Below are 19097 nucleotides of genomic sequence, written 5' to 3' on the forward strand. Positions count from 1 at the left end.
AGTTTAATTTCTAACAATTACATTGTAGAAAGTATTTGTTTTCTTAATAATAAAGAATAGTTGTAAGTAAGTTATTTTATGTAATAATTAATAAAGTGAAGGGAAGATGAAATGGTGGAAGATGTAGGAAATAGTAACTCTTTTGGAGTGTATTATATTATAATAGTATAATGTTGGGAGAGGACAGAGGAAAAGAAAATCCAATGCAAGACGAACACAAAATAAACAAAAGCTAATCACCATAGACTCAAGCTATTTCCATCTTAATCATCTTTAGAAAATGACTAACATGAACCGGAAACACCCTGCACTTCCAATGCAACCAGAATAATTAATTCAGGTGATGTAACTCTCGTCCAATTTCATCCTTTTCTGTTTGGCTCATTCGTGCCTGCAACACAAACATGTTTAGATCAAATTCATGTTGTCACTTCAGTATTTAATATTCTAATTATTGTTCACTACCTGCTCAAAAATTCAAATCTTTCGGTTCAGTCTAGGAGGTTGTGGTTGAAACATTTGCAGCTTCAGTCTCTTCCTCCTTCACCAAATTCTTCTCCTCGGTTTTTGTTTCTTTAACTTCCTATTCCTTGACCAAGGTTTCTTCTTTTGTATCTTTGCTTTGTTCTTCCTTCACCAAATCCTCTCCCTTGACATCCTCTGCCAGGTACAATATTGCAACCAAGAATGATCAGAATAAAAAAACTTACGAATAAACAGAAGAAAGATAAATTATAAAATTATATTTTATTACAATAACATGATGTGTGAGATGCATTCTCTAACCTTTCTCATTTTCATCTCCCTTTTGTTCTTTTGGCTGTTGTTCCTCTGGCTGTTGCTCCTCTGGTTGTTGTTCCTCTGGTTGTTGTTCCACTTCTGCAACAGCAACGGCCACAGCAACATCCTTGACTTGGTGTTCTTCCTCCTCCTTCACAGACTCTTTTGGTTCTTCGGCAATGAAAGTTTCCTGTGCCTTATTCTCTTCAGCTTCATGGCTCTTCTCCAATGCCTTATCTTCTTGCACCTCTGCTATTGCAGAATCTTTGTTGGACTCACCAACATCCTTATCTTCGACATTTTCCTTGTTTTTCTCTTCAGCTTCCAAATTTACATTTTCGACTTTAACATCGTTGTTTTTGTCCACTGATTTGACATCGGTTTCCTTGGTATTAAGGCTAGATTTCTTGCTGAGGAGGGAGGTGGTGGCAACAACATTGAGTTTAGATTTTCCACAACCCATTTTCTTTTTTTTTTTGTGATTAATTGGTTGTGGAAAAAAAGGACAAGTAAAAAGAGAGGAAAATAGAGAAGATTGATGTGAAGATGAATCTGTGTTGAGAGTGATTATTATAAGGAGATGGTGTTTGTGTTGGTTATGGTTTAGCGGTGGAGCAATGGCCTGCATGGATGAATAGATGTAAATGGGAGATAAAACGTTTTTCTCGCTGTCATCTATAGACAACTTTAGTTGTTATCATCGAAGAAAGCTGAGAATGACAATTGTTTTGGACCAATGCCATTGATGCTTTTAATAATTAATATAATGATAATCACTAGGGAACATGCAACCCTACAACATTTCCAATGTTCTTTGTTTCTTGCTTCCATTCCACTCCCCTCAATGGATGCATGCATGGATTTCAATATTTGATAAGCACTACTAATTATTTCTTAAGTTTTATTAAAATATTTATTTAGGTCCAATTACATATTCATCTCAGGTATGCATATTTTCATTCATAAAGAAAAAATCAGAATTTCCTAACAATTTTTCTTTATATGTATATGTTTGACATTTGTATATTTTTTAAGATAACATCCTATACCTAACATATAAACGAAAGACTTACTATAAAAATTTGATGAAACATATGTATTTGAGAAAAAAAAAACATCTTATGCTTATATAAAAATCTTACCAAAACAATACATATTGTTATCATCAACAATCACGTTATATCAATTAATTGATTTAACAACTATAATTTTTTTTCTTGTTCTTTTTCTCTCATGAACTTTTTGCCAACACAGCAAAGTGGAAAACAACTATTTTTTGAATTTATTATTATTGCATCAAATTTTTATTTTTTACTTTAATTTTTTTTTGGACTTTGATTTGATTGTTTAATGAAAAAGTATAATTTATAGAAAATTTACTCAAAAAGTTCATGAATGAAATGAAAGGGTCATGACCTCTAATAATGTATTTATTATTTAAAAGATAAATAATAAAAATGTATAAATTATTTAAAAGAATAAGTGATAATTTTGAATTCTATTAACAAATAAAAAGAAATAATGAATTATAGAAAACATTATGCACTGAAAAAAAGTGAGGAAATAATAACCTATACTTTGAATGTGAATTTCAATGATTTAGACTTGCCCTCGAAACTCACAAGTGGGAATACTATGCATTAAAAGTTGGGTGTATCACATTAACACCCATCAAATAAAAACATACACTTCACACCCTAAATAATAATATTTTAATTATATTTAGTTTTACTTTCTAACTTAAAATCTAAATATATTCTATTATATTATTAAAGTTAGTTGTAAAGTGCGAGTAAATTTTTTGTTGAAGTTATAGTTAGATTAGTCGCAAGAAAAGGTTTTTACCGTTTAATATGTAGATTCTTAAATAGACGGTCGAGATTTGTTTCTCTTTTATCTTTCCGAATTTGTCCCCGTTTATTCTCTCTCCTTCATCCCCGTTTATTATCGCCGCCATGTCGACAGCGTCGCTGCCTAAGACAGCCCCACCAGATCTGTAACTACCACAACACGGTGATGCCCCCGCTGTAACCACCACAAGCCACTACCGGAATCAGAAAAAGATCATCATAAACGGAAACCACCGCTGGCCTTCAATTCCCCGTTGCAATTTAAAGAAATAGGAAATACTCGTCGCCGTTTGGGGACAGACACTCGCATGTACCTCACCGCCTAGGTATTTTCAAAATCGAACAACCAAATAAACAACCATTCGTAGTTGAAATCAATTTAATTCATTCTAATTCTAATGAAATTTTGGAGTTGGCTGGGAATGCTGGACGCGATGACACGAAGAACATGATTAACCCTAGCACGTCACGTGTTGATTGTGGTGAGAAACGAGAATGAGGGCCAGAGGGCAAATAGGGAATAAGAAAAAATACCTTGATCTTTGATTAGGAAAGAGTAAATCTAAACCCTAGAATCAGTGACGATTGGGTTGGTTTTCTGGAATCCTCTCCTGTTGAAGCCCCCCTTATTGTCTGCCCTCTCCCTCTATTTCATCCCAGGTGGCCACAATCTATTACTGCTCAAAACCGAAGCAGAGAAAACATTTGTTTCATATTATTATATTGCATTTAAAAAATGAAAAAGGGGTCGTGTTTGTGAAAGAGACTGCTCCATTTTTAACCCTTTCACTTTTGGGAATCACGGCACGGCATAATCTCATAAGTTCCCAATCAAGAAACTCTCATCTCCCCTTTCTCTGTCTCGCGCAGAGGAAACACCAACTCATGGAAGGTTCTGTCAACGAACGTCTTGATTTTGGGAAGATGGAATACGGGTATTTTTTTTTCCTGCTATTCCTATTGCCTATTGATTCTCTTCTATTTTCCATATTTGTAACATATTCATAACTTTTTTTTGTTTCAACCGTGGTGATAATAGGTGCAAGCATTACAGGAGAAGATGCAGGATTCGTGCCCCCTGCTGCAACGAGATCCATTCATGCCGTCACTGTCACAACGAGGAAGCGGTATTTCGCCTTCGTTTTCTTCTACTTTTGCTCAAAGGTTTTTCCTTTATGCTCTTATATAAACTGGGTTTTGCCTTCTTCTTTTTTTCCAATCAGAGTTTGTCGAAGAATTCATTTGATCGCCACGAACTCGTTCGCCAAGATGTTAAACAAGTACGATGATACTGCATTTCATTTTGCGCTGTGTTTTCTATTTGTTTTCTTTATTTCTGAGGGATGAATACGGGATAATGAAACTAATGCGCTTTTTACACCTTTTTGTTGCTGTTTCAGGTTGTTTGTTCAGTTTGTGACACTGAGCAATCCGTATGTATTTAAATCAAATTTCGGTTTAAAACTTTAATTGCTTATTTTTCTCGATTTTTTTTTGGCAGAAGGGTGGTTGTGATAAGCTTCTGACTTTATTTACCCCCTTTTCAGACTTTTTTAACCTCTTCTTTTTCTTCTGAAGGTTGCTCAAGTTTGCACTAACTGTGGGGTCAAAATGGGAGAATATTTCTGCAACATATGTAAATTCTTCGATGATGATGTAATGCTTTGCCGAACTTAATAAATGGCAGTATTGGATTGTATTTTAATTTTTGAATGTGATTGATGTACTTCTACTCTGGACTGATCTTGCTGTACGGTCCTGGATTTTGGATTCTGATGATGATAACAAGTGTTTAATCAATTTGCATTTGCAGACAGAGAAACAGCAGTTTCATTGTGATGATTGCGGGATCTGCAGGTGTGTTTGAGTATATCCTTCTGTCATGTCATATTCACAATTAAGTTTTCCTAAATTGTGCCTTATACTAAGTAGTGGAAATTTGAAACAGGGTTGGTGGTCGGGAAAATTTTTTCCACTGCAAGAAGTGCGGTATGCATTTGTCACCAAGTCTGCCTTTGTACCTTATTTACTTTACTTTTGCATTCATCCCCCACCCGAGTTTGGTGATTTTTAAAATGGATATATTAGTACCAATCTCAATTCATTTTTGAGCCTGTCACCGTTTTATGTATTATATAAGTTGATGATGCTGGATCAGATTTAACTCATTCAAGTAATTTTAATTAGTATGTATGTATGTGTGTATATATATATATATATATATATATATATATATATATATATATATATATATATAATTTTAAAAGTGTGATTAGTCAGTTTTAAACGTTCTAACTAAATTTTGTTTTGGTGATGGTGTGATTGTTCTTACATCTTGTTGGTTCATACTAGAGTAGAGTTTGAACAGAGCGCCCTCTTGTCCTACATTCTTCAACGGTTGATTATTCTATATGTATGAATTTCGCAGCTGATCCTATAACATGTCACATTAGTTATTGAATGGAATTATTCTTTTCTTCTTCTTTTGTTAGCTAAAGGAAATACATTGCTCAATGTTCTTTTTTTTTGTGTAAGGACTTCTGTAGTAATGAACTATGCTCTACAGGGTCTTGTTATTCAATTGGTTTGCGTGATAATCATTTATGTGTGGAGAACTCAATGAGGCATCACTGCCCCATTTGTTATGAGGTGCTTGCTTTATTTCCCTCCTTTTTACCTGGATTTGGTGTATCTGCCAAACAGAGGATTTCATTTTTGCCATTGTAAACCTTAGATCACTTTGTTAATGATGGGACTTTATTATTTTTGTGTAGTACCTATTTGATTCATTGAAAGACACGGTTGTTATGAAATGTGGTCACACAATGCACCAAGAATGTTACCACGAGATGGTAAATCGTGATAGGTGAGTGCCTTATCCTTAAGTCTTTGAAAAATTCTTTAGTCTATGAGCATGACATATGCTTAACAAGCAACTTACTTTTTATACATGGCTTAGGTATTGCTGTCCCATATGCTCCAAGTCGGTGGTGGACATGTCCAGGACGTGGAGGAGAATTGATGAAGAGGTAGCTGCTTAAATCACACCACATGGATGTTTCTCTTTAAATGATTTATAGATTTTACATCGTGCGCTTGTCTAGTCAAGAAAATTATTATGCGTCCGTTCACTTAAGATGTCTTTCTGATGTTTTTATCCTCATGTGATATTAGATTGAAGCATCTATCATGCCTGAAGATTATCGATACCGGAAGGTAAGGTTTCATAGTCTGAGTTGCTTCTAATAATAATTACCTATTTCTATCTTCAGCTTTGAGTAACCTACTTGATTTAATCTTTCCCTTAATGCACTGATTGGCCATGAGGGTGCTTTTGGTGTGCATTTTTGTCCTTTATGCCTGTGGAGCGAAATCTCTAAGCAAAACTATAGAAAAAAAAAGATGAACTTGATGTTTATGAGAAAACTTACCCGTATGATATTCGTGATATATGGCATTTTAACATGTAATTATGTCATGTCTTGAAATGATAACACAAAATCCTCATGCAAATCAATTATTCGTGTATATCTCGATATAACTAAGCATCTACCTTCCAAAAGGCTAATTATACGTGTATACCCCTGCAGGTCTGGATACTATGTAACGACTGCAATGACACAACAGAAGTTAACTTCCACATTCTTGGCCATAAATGCGGTCATTGCAATTCATATAATACTCGCTCAATTGCGCCTCCAGTTCTTCCTCAATGATCGGATTCTTGTGATTCAACTTGAACAGTACGAGGGGGAAAAAAAATTAAAGTTAGCACATTGGTTTATTACAGAGGATTATTGGATTAAATTCAGCATCAACAATGGATAGTTTCTTCAGGTTATTTTTCGACCTCTAACATGTGGAGGGGTATTGGTTGTCTCCTGGTTTTTGGACAGATATAAATATCTTCATGCTATACTGTAATAGGGGGGAAACCTTTTTCTCCCTCTAAATTGCAGGTAATAGTAGTGATGATGTATTGATACTTAATGATTTATTGCATTGTCTGCCACAGTGCTTTTTTATAATTTGGTTGATGCTATTTGATCATTTTAGGTCTGTCTCGCAGATTGGCAGACAGTGATTGTTAGTTTTGATTACTCTATTCCCAGCCATGATTTCGTAAAAGCAGAAATAGTCGTCTTTTTGCGGTTGACTTCGTCTCATTTCTACATTGTGGAATGGTATTACTATTTTTTTTCAGATGCATTCCTCTGACTTTTTATTCTTGCTAATTCGTACATCAATTTCATAGAAGAAACCGTTGTGTTTAACATTCAAAGTTTAGTTGGATTGTTTTTAAATCAATTTTGATCCCATTTTTCTTTATTAAGATTCGATTGGTTTATTTGATTTTATATTTTCATTTAGAATTATCACGTCAAGAGTGTTAGAAACACGTCGAAAAGTTAGATAATTTTAGTGATCGATTGATATCATCGATTGTTATCGAAATTAGTTTTGGTGAGTGAAGCTCAAAGGAAAAGAATAAATAAAGCAATTTTCAAAATTTACAATAAGAGATCGTTTAAAAAAAACTAAAATGTACTAAATTTTAGGTGATTTCTTAAGTAATTAGATTGTTTTATTAACAACTTGTTTCTCTAAACAATACAATTGAAACTGAGAAAATAATATTTTGCAAAAACGCTTACTTTTGGAGCGTTTAGTACACCAATATCGTATGACAACAATTCATGATGCTTGAGTACATACCATGCATAATATGGTGAAGAAAATTGAATACAGATTGAGCTTTTGTATCAGAATGGTATTATTCTACACGATCATAAATACATTCTTCTATTTTTCAATAGTTATCATGCATAATACTTACCCTACCGTAGGGCTCAGATGGCCATCATGTGCGGTCGGTCCAATAAACAAATAACAGGTAAGATCAGGGATTTGTCGCAGACCAACAGGTTAGGAAGAAAAACACTAAGGTTTAATCAAGGTAAAATGGGATTAGAGATGTTGGGCCAACAATTGAGCCGTGATTAAGATTTCCCTAATCATAAGCCTATGACAAAAATTATAAATAGAGATTAAAGGAGAAAGGTAGTTAGTTACATTCAATGCACATTTACTCATAGTATTTACTTTATTTTTCTATTTTTACCTCTTGACCAATTACTAATTTGAATATTAGAGTCTCATTAACAGGTACCCGACCGGAAGTATGCCATCAAGTGGAGACGGAGACTACAACTGGACGCTCAGGAGAAATTGTGTAGGAAAAAGTTGGACGACAGCACAACCGGACCAAACGCTTAAGCGAAACTGTGTAGAGGAAGTTGGATGACAGCACAACCGAAACACTTACCATGCATAATATAGTGCCTTATCAACTATTCATTACATGTAGTTCCTCTTAGAGCAAATAATAATAAAAAAATACAAAAGATAAACAATGTGTAAAAAAAATAATAAAAAATAATACTCATTTATTATAATTGTTTATAGTGTCTCGGCTCAAAAAGAAGTTGAGAGTAGAAGGAAGAAATAAGTTTTATTTTATTTACTTTTGGACGAGAAGCAAGCGGGTTAAAAGAAATAAAATCAAAATATTTAATTGATTTGTGTAATTGTTTGAAAATCTCAATTAAATTTTAATATTTTAATTGATTTATATTTTTTAAAATATATAGTAATTAGATTATTTCTTTATATTAACAAAATTAAATATATATCTCGTATTAGTTATAGTTTTTTTAATTTTTAATTTTATTTTTAGGTCTCTCTTTATTTAAATCTCAATTTCATCTTGTGATATTTGATTCAATTTAATTTTAATTTTCAACAATTTTTTTAATTGAAATAATATTCACTTTTATACTTATATTTTTATTAAAATTAATATTTTTTGAAATATTTTTTAAAAAAATTAAATCTATTTAAATTTATATTTTGTATTAAATTTTATTTAAAATTTGTTTTAAGATTTTAAATGTATTTGTATTGATATTTAATTACAATAAACTTTAATATTATTTTTTTGTTTGAATTTTATTTTAAATAATTGTATATAAAATATTTGTATAACATTATATATTAATAATTTCTATATAAATGTTAAAGTTTGTTTAAAAGTAACAACTTTATAAACTTAAATATAAAATTTTAAAACAATTTTATAACTATTTGAAATAAATGTATTTAAAATTTAAAAATAATATGTTAATAAAGTTTAATGTAAAATAAGAATTTAAATAAATTTAATATTTTAAAAATATTTAATATAAATATTATTATGAGTTTAATTTCGATTTAAAAAAGGAAGAAATTATTAAATTTAAAAATATTAAATGGAATTAAAATAATAAATAAAAATAAATAAATTTATCGGACAATAATTTAACAAATCATTTGAAAAAAGTATTTAAAAAATTACCAACAGATAGACATATCTAACATTGTTAATATATTAATAACAGTGACCTAATTAACCAATAAAAAAAATATAGAGATTTTCGAAAAAATAGGATGATGAATGGCATAAGGAAAAAAAATGAAAGGAACTTGTAATTATCTGCGAGTCCATGTTAACAAAGGTGTAGGCCGTTCCACCAAAGCGGTCTCGCTCCTTGTCTCGTAAACCCTGAACCCCCATAGATCGTTGCAGCATCTTCCTCCCTAAACCTACTGAGTTCGCCACCCGGAACCGGCAACTAGGTTGTGACTCAGTTGTTTCACGTTGAACTATGCAAGTCATCTCCAACGCTCGCCGAGTCTCTCGGTTCTTCCTTTCGAACTCCACCGCGCTCTCTCCTTTCTCAGGTCATTAACGGAAATGTTTCTTCAAATCCGTGTTTGAATCGAACGATTTAATGATACATAGTTGTTGAATTAGACAGGACTCGCGCAACACGATTACCGGCGAGTGACAACTGATCCGAGAAACCGGTTCTTGTCAAAGGAATTTTTCTCTTCAGGAGTGGATACTGTTGAAGGAGCTCCCTCAGGTTCTTCCTTCGTTTAGCTGCTCTCTTCAGATTTCTTTTTCTGATGTATTGTTTACATTATTGAATTCTGAATGTAGGGGATGTGAAGGAATTATACGATAAAATGCTTGACTCTGTAAAAGTTAAACGATCAATGCCTCCAAATGCTTGGTTGTGGTCAATGATTGCAAATTGCAAACACCAGCACGATATTAGGCTTCTGTTCGACATTCTGCAGAACCTCCGCATATTTGTGAGCTTCTGTTCATTTTCTTTTCTGTCGCAAGTTATTATTATTGCTATAATTGTTATTTATGGTGATTATTCTTAATCTAATTTGTAAACAGAGGTTGTCGAATCTTCGAATTCATGACAACTTTAATTGCAATCTCTGTCGTGAAGTTACCAAGGCGTGTGTTCATGCAGGAGCTCTTGATTTTGGTATGTCGAATTTACTGGTGCCTCAACTTGTGTTTTTTCGTTTATGGAACTTTGAAGATATGATATTGAGGCAACGCGGCTAAAATTCGTGTACAGGAAAGAAGACTCTGTGGAAGCATAATGTGTATGGATTGACCCCGCATATTTCATCTGCTCACTCTTTACTGGTATTGTTGGCATATTACTGTTCGAAATTATCCGATCATGTTTCCGGTTTGCAGTTTGTAAGTTAGTTTCAATTTTCTTTAGCTGTATGCCAAGGACCACAATGATACTAAACTGTTGGTGGAAGTAATGAAACTTCTGAAGAAGAACAATTTACCATTGCAACCAGGGACAGCAGATATAGTTTTCAGGTATATTGAAATTCTTAAAAAAAAAAAATCTCACTTTCGTTTTTGTGGTGTAGAGAAGTCTTTTAAATTTGGATTTCGATTTTACCTCGAAAACCAGTAACTAGACATTTAGTATAAATATAATTATTCTCTTAGTTGCTGACATACTTCTTTCAAATCCAATCCTGTTGTTAGTCCGGCAAACCAGTATATTGGTTTTATGAAGTTAACTTATCCCTGTTTATGTGAGAGACGACAAGTCTGAAAATAGAGTTGTTTTGTATAAATTTCTAAGAAAACAAATGGAGGGTGCATTATATATAACTAGTATTTGGTACCCCAAACTTTTCTTTGAAGCCAAAAGTGACGCAATTTAGGACAAGAAGGGAGAACATAGCCTCTTTTCACAACGATAAACGTTGTCTTTAGTATTTTGATATGAGATTAAATCATAAAACTAAAAAAACTTGTATTGCCCTCATTTGAGTTAAGCCCTCTTGTTATGATGCTTTCATTCTCTTGCACATATGCCTCTAACCTGTTACCTGGGTTGATCATTTGCAGCATTTGTTACAATACAAATGACTGGGTGTTGATTAGTAAGTATGCACAGAGGTTTGTCAAGGCTGGTGTAAAACTAAGACAAACCTCATTTGAGACATGGATGGATTTTGCTGCCAAAAGAGGTATGAATATTTTGAATTTTCTTTTTTTTTTCAGACTTTTGTTAGCTTTATTCAATAGCAGTTTGTCAATGTGGATTTCTGTATTCAACATCTGTTAACAAATATACAAATTTATGGAGATTTATAAATTGGCTAGTTTCTTAGCTTTCATATTCTCTTACGGTGGCAAAACTGTTTTTTCTTAGTCCCAAAAAATTGGAAAGAAGCCCGAAAGATAGACTACATAGACTAGGTTGCGAATGTAATTTCATCAACTGAGAAAGTTAATGTTACAAGCTGGGTCTACCATTGGCAATTTTTATTTACGTGAGGTTGTTGCACTTGAACTGGTCTTGCACATATGCGCCCTCTGGTTAGCACAGGGGGCAAAGTGGGATTGTGGTATTAGAAAATAAAAACTGGTTTATTTGCTTTTATTTGGTGGAATAGAGGGCAGGTGATTTGTTTAATGGGCCTGGGATACACCATGCTTTTAGACAAATGATTTTAATTTTTCCACTTTATTTATTTGATAGCTTGCATTTTGGTCTAATAGTATTTGTCTTCTGTTGTTGAAAGTTAGTTTTAGAGATATGTAAATATGGTAGATTGTTTAGTAATAACCAAGGTACTATTTCAGTATAATGATGCTGTCTGTTATTTTGATTGTTTACAGAACCAATATAATCAGACCAATGTATAAGCAACATATAGAATATCTATATTAGATTTGGTCCACTTGATAAACTCTTCTATATTTGAGCTTTGAGCGTTATAATCAACTGATTGTGTTTATATGCTTTGGTCTTTTTGGAGACACTAAGACTTTTAGAATGGTCCAAATAGAATATCATCTTCACCGATTTAGCAATCATGCAAAGGAAAAATAGTCCAAAATAAAATTATGCTAAGGGAAAATTATATTGTCTCGACTGTGTCTATATCTTTTTCAAAACTCCTAGGTTCATTTGTATTAATGACCTCTTCAAGTACGTAAAGTAGTATTATGATATTTCAATATATATTTAGCTTTCTAAAATCATTCTTCCCGTACCAATTCAGTCATTTATTTATTTCATTTACATTGAAGGGGACACCAACTCATTGTGGACAATAGAAAAGTTGAGATCTGAAACAATGAAGCAGCACACTTTGGCGACTGGGTTTTCTTGTGCCAAGGTAGCAAATCTATCTACACTATTGTCTTATTTGACAATTAATTTTGATTGTATTGCAGTTACTGAGTTTATTGTGTTCTGCAAAAGCATACCATATTGCACAGAGGCTATTTTATATTTTTTGCATATTTTTTATTTATCAGTGTAAGTCTGTTTATTTATACTTCTACAGGGTCTTCTGTTGGAACGTAAACCCAATGATGCAGTTGCTGTCATTCAAGTTCTAAATCAGGTATGGACTCTATGATATTAACATAAATTGTTGCTAAAATTATAGCTTTTCAGAAAGGAACTTCGGAATCAAATTAGTTCCAATAACATGGCAGTGAAGAAACTATATCTTCGTTAAATGTTTTTTGTTGCTTGATTTTTGTGACATAATACTTCAATATTGTTGACGATTAAATTCATGATTGAATTGAGTCGGTATGACCTGGATGTGAGGCATTAGATTACTTTTTATGATGTTAATCCTTCACAGTTCACCTTGTGTTTATTTTGATGACGGGTGTATTGATTATAATGATTGTTGGCATGCTGAGTGGACGTTCATATTTGTCTTTGCTTTGTTCTGCATTATAATAACTCGTTCTTCTTTTGACTCAACTATTGCTAGACCTTGTCCGATAAAGGAAAGTCAGGCATCAAGAATGAACTTCAGAGGCTTGTATCTGAGTGGCCTTTAGAAGTTATTAAGCACCAAAAAGATGAGGACAGAAAGGTATTATAGCAAAACACTATTGTTGACATTTTGGTTCATTTGTGGTGCTATTATTCTTACATTTGTTTTATGCTCTTGTTGGCTTTTCTGACAGGCAATTGCAGCCTCTTTGAAGTCTGATATCCTTATCATGGTTAGTGAGTTGCTGAGCATGGGTGTTAAGGCAAATGTAAGTTTGGAAGACCTAGACAGGAAGGAAGGTATTCCACAATAGCATTTAATTCAGAATTTGATGACATTGTACTTCAGAATGTGCTTATTTGTGGAGTATCTCCTTCCGAGGATGCTTCCTAGCCCAGGATATAGATAAGGCGTCTGCAATCATAGCAAATGTTGATTACTAAATTAAAATTATTACTTTCCTTCCATTGTTACCATTTCTTATTTTACGTCTCCGAGTACTTGAGTTTTTGGTAGCATATTAGTGGGATTTTGTTAGTGTCTGATAACCGAAATTTGGATATCAGAAGACAATGAAATCTAGTCATATTTAATTCATATTTTTAGACTCTACATATTTATTTTTTATTTAAAATTGTCCCACTTTTTATGGATTATTTTAGTGGTTGAATTTATGTGGATTTTATATGATATAAATATTGTTATAAATTGTTTTATCTAAATATGTAAAACTCTGCTATTTTCGTTATACTCTTAATATTAACAACGATGATAATAAAATTCTCTTTTAATTTTTTTGTATTTAATCGATTTTTTTCCTATTGTTCTAAGTTATTGCTTTCCACAATAAACTTTTTGTTATTGTTTATTATGTTGGATTATTATTATTATTATTATTATTATTATTATTATTATTATTATTATTATTTAGCCTTTTTATCCCTTTTCTAATTTGACTTTTTACATGATTTTACTTTTAGGCCTATCGAATTTTTAACTACTTTTCTTAAATCATGATTGTAACATAAGCCAGATTCAATGGTTAGAAAATACAGATACTAGAAATTTTATTAAACAACAAACAAGAAAATAAATAGTAATGAACTAATATATTCATTTTCTTATAAATTACAAAGAAAATGCTTAGATGGAATATATCATTTTAATAATATTGTATGATTAAATAAGAACGTAAAATTGTACATGTCTATTCAGTTTGTATTTCATTTCACTTTATTTTATTGTTGGATTAATGGGTACAACACTTTTAAAACAAAAAAAGAAATCGTTATTTTTTATTATAACGTAGGAACACCTGTATATTTACACTTATTATTTATAATAATAAAGAATAATGAATATAATAAAAAAGTAATATAGCTATTATTACAATAAAAAGTAATTACTGAAATATAAGAAATAAAACACTATGAAATATATACACACAAAAACTACCTAAAGGTTGGTTAATAAATATAAAAAAGAGATATACAAAGAATAAGAGGTAAAAAGACGTGTATATAAAAAAGCGAAATAACAGTTAACAAACTAATTTCACTATTAATTAGTTCTCCTATATTTTATTTTTTTAATAGGAGAATTAAATCTACAATTATTTTTACTTTTTTATATAATTTTTCAGTCAATCTTATATCTTTAAATGTTAATAAAAAAAAAGTTGAATTCACAACTTATCTGATTCCCTTAATTTTTATCACTGAATCAAATTTTATAATTCCATTAATTAATATATACGTGTATAACGAGTGAAACCACATTTACTATAACAAATATTTTTAACCTTTCATTACAATTAGAAATTTTTTTCTATGTCATGAAAACAAGAAATTTAGTTAATGAAGATAAACATACAGAAAAACTAGGCACAAAAACTCATCATCATTATTAATTCATAAGTATAGTGTTATTATATTACTGTCAGATTTATTGGACTTTTTAAAAAGTATAAACCTATCCTTCTTCACTTAGTTTTTTTTATGTGTATAACCTCTTAAAAAATCTGGCTAATTGCAGAGAATATGGTTTATGTAAAAAATTGTTAATACTTCAGAAAAACATAATAATCCATATGACACATTAATATTTGTTTAAAATCTGTTGTAAATATTTTTTTTGTGTCCACATGTGTCAAAGAACTACTCCAATAAGCTTTAAAAGAATATTATAAATAAAAAATAAACAAAATTAGTTTGTAGCTTTTAATAAATAAGCATTGTAAATATCTGTATATATTTAAACATTATTAAAAAAAACAATTTAATTTTTTACTCAAATAAAGTGACTTTTATAAAAAATATATTTTCAAATAATACCAAAATATTCATATTTTAACTTTTCAAAATGGATTTATTTAACAGCAATTGTCATTTCGATGTAAAAACCTCATAAAACCTACTAGTTGTCCTGAAATAGCAAAACTAGCCATAGTATTGAATCATGCTTCTGTTTCACTTCCCAAAACAAAATCTTCCACAAGTGCTTCATTTTCTGCTACAAATTTCTAATGCTCCACCTTAGAAGGAAGAAATATAACACAAAGCAAAACATATTATATGTCTGTGTGTCCATCACATGCTCTGAGACAATGAATCACTTTTCTTCTTTATCTAAACACCCTTATGCCTTCCTTCTTAGGCCAAAAGTAACTTAAATTGTTCTCCAATTTCTTCACCAAGAATAAGAAAAAAAAAAAATCAAACACCATAGTAATTGTGTTTTTGCTGGTGATGTTCATCTGTGACATGGTACCAAAATCAAACACCATGTGATCTAACGCAATTGTTTTGATCCTACAAACCCATAATTTCTCTTTTAATCTTTTCAACCACACAGTTTCCATTGTTTTGCACCAAAGCTGTGATTGCCAATATCAATTTCCCATTATTAACAGTCACATTTGCAGCCAAAATCTCTGCTTGGTGATTGCAAAACACCTTCAAAATTTGTGTCACCAAACCTGGTCGAGGCACCCATTGAATACCAAAGAATGCAACATTAGCAGAAACAGTAACCACAAGTGAACAATTTCTATTATTGTTACCACATTCAACGGTGGATCCTTCCACTCCTTTCATGGTCTCCTTCAACTTCTTCAACTCCTCCAATCTCTGCTTCTTCTTCTCAAGCTCCTTTATGTACCCAATTGTCTCGTTTATTATCACTTCTCTTGTAGCCTATGATTCCCGCATAACAAAGAAAAGGGTCATTCACAAAACTCACGTACATCAAAAATACCAAATGTGCACACATAATGTAGAAAACCCATTTTACCAAAACCCCCAAAAACCATGAAATTGACAAGACATGGAATGTTGGATGATGATTGATGAACCTGAGGTAAGAGACCAGGGACAGAGGTTTGAAGCTGAGTGAACATTTGAGTCATCTTGGACCTTCTTTCACGTTCCATGTTAACGCTCCCACAATTGGAGTGACTCGTTCTCTTAACACGCTTTCTGCTGGTGATGTTAGCAGTTGCTTCGGCAATGGTTGAAGGGTGAAGAAAAGAAGAAGAAGAAGGTGGGATTTGAGAGAATGGTGGCATGGTAGAGTGAGTATCAGTTTCCTTTTTCGTAGTGTGACCTTGCATCTTGTTCAATAATAATATACTTGCTATACTTTATTTAATTATCTCTCTTCTCGCTCACTCATTCCTCTGGTGTTTATATACCAAGCAGTTTTGTTCTGTGCTGTATTGTTTTGTATTGTATTGTATTCCACGAGTGAAATTTAGAAAAAGAAAAAGTTGGGGTGGTTAAGATTAATTATTGGTTTGATTTGAATCGATCTGCTATTACGTACCTGCTTGCAGAAAAAGAAAAGGCTTCATCTTGAAAGATATATATATAATATATGCACTACGATTTTGTGTATTTTCACCCTTATCTAATTTCTATTATATTGTTTATTGTCTTTATCTATGGGCACTCTAGAAGGAATTTTGGTGAATTGAGGAAAGGGGATTGATGGTGGCATCCTATGATTGTAAAAGTGTTAGAACGTGTGTATTTGGTAACATTTGGAAGAAAAATAGGTAGTGGTAATTGATTAGATTCCCGCGGGCATGTTCTGTATCATGATCATGCAGAGTAACCGTATGAGTGGGAAAAAGCAGCAAATAACAGACTTATTGGTGTGCAGAGGTTGGACCCCACAAAATCATGAACAATAAAAGTGAAAAGAGATGTTTGTTTTGGAGTGGCCTTCTTCAAATAATGAATTTCAATCCTTAAAAAGTGACAGTGTAGTGTTGTATCAGATGATACATAAGATTACTGTTTTCTTTGTGTCTTAATTCAGAGAAATAAGTTGTATTAAAAGCTAGAACAGTAATTAAAGCAATGAATTTGCAGCAATTGAAACATTTGTTCGATAAACTAGTGTCTTGTACATAATAGACCAAGGACTCAGGAATTATTATTATTATTATTATTCAAACACATATTACAATAATAACTTAATATGTTATGATAAACATTAACTAGGATAAATAAATAAGACTTGGTTTAATTGTTAATTGACCAAGTTCTTCGATGAAGTCTCACCACAGGAATAATCACAAGCAAGAGAAATGCCAACGATCCAATCAACGACACACCGATTGAAACAGCCATTTGACCACAGAATTTATCAAACACATTGCACACTTTTTTCCAATTCACATGAGAGTTTCCTTTGTAGCCAAGGACACCCACCGCCGCCGCGGCACCATTGCCGGAAAATAGCAGAGCCACCACCAATGCGTCTAGAACAATCATCACTGTCCACAAGCCTTTACTTTTACCTCTGTTCACTACGGCAACAACTAGAGACAAAGCTCCATACGTGCATGCTATTGCATTGGTCACCAGAAAATACCTAGGACATGTTGTAAATCAATATGTTTGAAAATCACATAGACTCACATGTTAAACACCAAAGTTTTACACTTTTTAATATATAAATATAAAAAAGCAATAAATAATTCTATTTTTAGAGATAAATTTTACTTGTATTATTTAAAAATATGCTGATATACATATAAATATTGGAAAGCATACTTGTAATTATTTTATGCATAATGGTGCTTTTTTTCATATTTGGTTTAGTTAATTTAAAAGAATGCTAATTTCACCTAGAAGCGGTGGTTATTAAAAAAAAAGTAGCCCCACTATGATTTATTTTTCAAAATATAACAATACTAACTTGGATCTGATACTAAAGGTCAAAAACAAAGTCAATGATATCGGCCATCTTAGTACTACAACTGCAACCATTAATAGCAGCATTAAGATGACAGATGGGAAACCTGTCAAGTATATCATACATTAAATCAAAGCAATAATATAGGCAAAACTTTTAAAAGTATAATAACTATTTATTAATAGACTCTATTAAACTTTACAGAGATTATTTTATTTATTAAGAAGACGTTCATGAACATAAATTTTTACTTTACCAATGTTTCATTTGTTCCTGTGCTTAAAAGCATAACATATGAAGCTACCATACTGCTAATGGCAGTAAGGAATACAAAACTGTAGCTATATTTCAACTGTAAAATAAAGAAGTTCAAAATTAAACACACACACACATATATATATATATATACAAGTGATTGATTATATGGTAATAACAGTGATAGAAAGTGATAGATTCTGAGCATGCATGAAATGATAGAGAGAGCTTACAGAACAGCAGACATCTGATCCCATTTAGCAGTAAGAGGAACATGTAGAGGTGGTAAAGAATCTGAGATCTGAATGGGAACAAGCTTAGTCTGTTTATCTGTTGCAATAACTATGGCAGCAGCAAGAGTGAGAATGAAGGCCAAAAGCCTCATAAGCAAATCAGAAGCACTCAGAGTAACTGCTTTTCCCATTTCTTTCCTCTCTGCACCTTCTACACCATAACATAAGTGCTTCTCTTATAAGCACCTCCATCTCCTAATTCCTAACAACAACACAAAATATTATTAATTTCTCTGATTTCAGAGAGCACCATTAAATGCTGATGTGATTACTGCTACCTGACTCAAATGGACAGTTTAATTTTCAAAGCGAATAAACTCTAAGCAATAGTGTGGAAAATGAAACTTATAGTTGTCGATTTCAGGTATATTTGGAAGAAAAAGTTCAAAGTTTTTTTTTTAATTTGAAATTGTCCAATCACATTTTGACATGTGTACAGTATTAAAATGGTGGTATAAAAAAATGGTGTTAAAATATCATTTTCCTATATTTTATTTTCAGTTTGGATATGTTAAGCTCATTAATTTTGATA

At 31.9% G+C, this 19097-nt stretch overlaps 5 protein-coding genes across 6 annotated transcripts; 2 read left to right on the forward strand and 3 right to left on the reverse strand.

The window, feature by feature from the left end:
• Positions 1 to 124: 124 nt before the first annotated feature.
• Positions 125 to 1465, reverse strand: LOC106768178 (RNA polymerase II degradation factor 1). The gene is made up of 3 exons (XM_014653169.2): positions 787 to 1465; positions 466 to 660; positions 125 to 391 (listed from the first exon to the last, which is right to left on the reverse strand). Exons 1-2 carry the CDS (start codon positions 1406 to 1408, stop codon positions 584 to 586), a joined length of 699 nt encoding a protein of 232 aa, XP_014508655.2. The 5' UTR covers positions 1409 to 1465; the 3' UTR covers positions 125 to 391; positions 466 to 583.
• Positions 1466 to 2663: 1198 nt separating this feature from the next.
• LOC106768177 (E3 ubiquitin-protein ligase MIEL1) lies at positions 2664 to 6833 on the forward strand. 2 transcript variants are annotated; one of them, XM_014653168.2, is made up of 13 exons: positions 2664 to 2956; positions 3501 to 3565; positions 3670 to 3757; positions 3854 to 3910; positions 4031 to 4063; positions 4209 to 4286; positions 4444 to 4487; positions 4579 to 4619; positions 5197 to 5279; positions 5405 to 5496; positions 5590 to 5659; positions 5805 to 5846; positions 6221 to 6346. In XM_014653168.2, the coding sequence occupies exons 2-13, from the start codon at positions 3516 to 3518 to the stop codon at positions 6344 to 6346; spliced, it is 804 nt and encodes a 267-aa protein (XP_014508654.1). In that variant the 5' UTR covers positions 2664 to 2956; positions 3501 to 3515. The 2 variants fall into 2 exon arrangements, with proteins under 2 accessions (XP_014508654.1, XP_014508653.1); XM_014653167.2 differs by lacking the exon at positions 2664 to 2956 and having other exon boundaries at positions 2963 to 3565; positions 6221 to 6833.
• A 2318-nt stretch (positions 6834 to 9151) lies between these two features.
• Positions 9152 to 13457, forward strand: LOC106766901. Its single transcript, XM_014651686.2, has 11 exons — positions 9152 to 9410; positions 9488 to 9595; positions 9673 to 9827; positions 9922 to 10015; positions 10112 to 10182; positions 10265 to 10371; positions 10915 to 11036; positions 12106 to 12194; positions 12366 to 12425; positions 12810 to 12914; positions 13009 to 13457. The coding sequence occupies exons 1-11, from the start codon at positions 9335 to 9337 to the stop codon at positions 13126 to 13128; spliced, it is 1107 nt and encodes a 368-aa protein (XP_014507172.1). The 5' UTR covers positions 9152 to 9334; the 3' UTR covers positions 13129 to 13457.
• A 1814-nt stretch (positions 13458 to 15271) lies between these two features.
• LOC111242084 (basic helix-loop-helix protein A-like) lies at positions 15272 to 17127 on the reverse strand. The gene is made up of 2 exons (XM_022784062.1): positions 16168 to 17127; positions 15272 to 16009 (listed from the first exon to the last, which is right to left on the reverse strand). The coding sequence occupies exons 1-2, from the start codon at positions 16423 to 16425 to the stop codon at positions 15626 to 15628; spliced, it is 642 nt and encodes a 213-aa protein (XP_022639783.1). The 5' UTR covers positions 16426 to 17127; the 3' UTR covers positions 15272 to 15625.
• A 115-nt stretch (positions 17128 to 17242) lies between these two features.
• LOC106767468 (CASP-like protein 1E2) lies at positions 17243 to 18735 on the reverse strand. The gene is made up of 2 exons (XM_014652374.2): positions 18506 to 18735; positions 17243 to 17693 (listed from the first exon to the last, which is right to left on the reverse strand). The coding sequence occupies exons 1-2, from the start codon at positions 18694 to 18696 to the stop codon at positions 17342 to 17344; spliced, it is 543 nt and encodes a 180-aa protein (XP_014507860.1). The 5' UTR covers positions 18697 to 18735; the 3' UTR covers positions 17243 to 17341.
• Between the last annotated feature and the right edge of the window lie 362 nt (positions 18736 to 19097).

Source organism: Vigna radiata, chromosome 7, assembly GCF_000741045.1.
Source record: "Vigna radiata var. radiata cultivar VC1973A chromosome 7, Vradiata_ver6, whole genome shotgun sequence".
NCBI classification, from domain to species: Eukaryota; Viridiplantae; Streptophyta; class Magnoliopsida; order Fabales; family Fabaceae; genus Vigna; species Vigna radiata.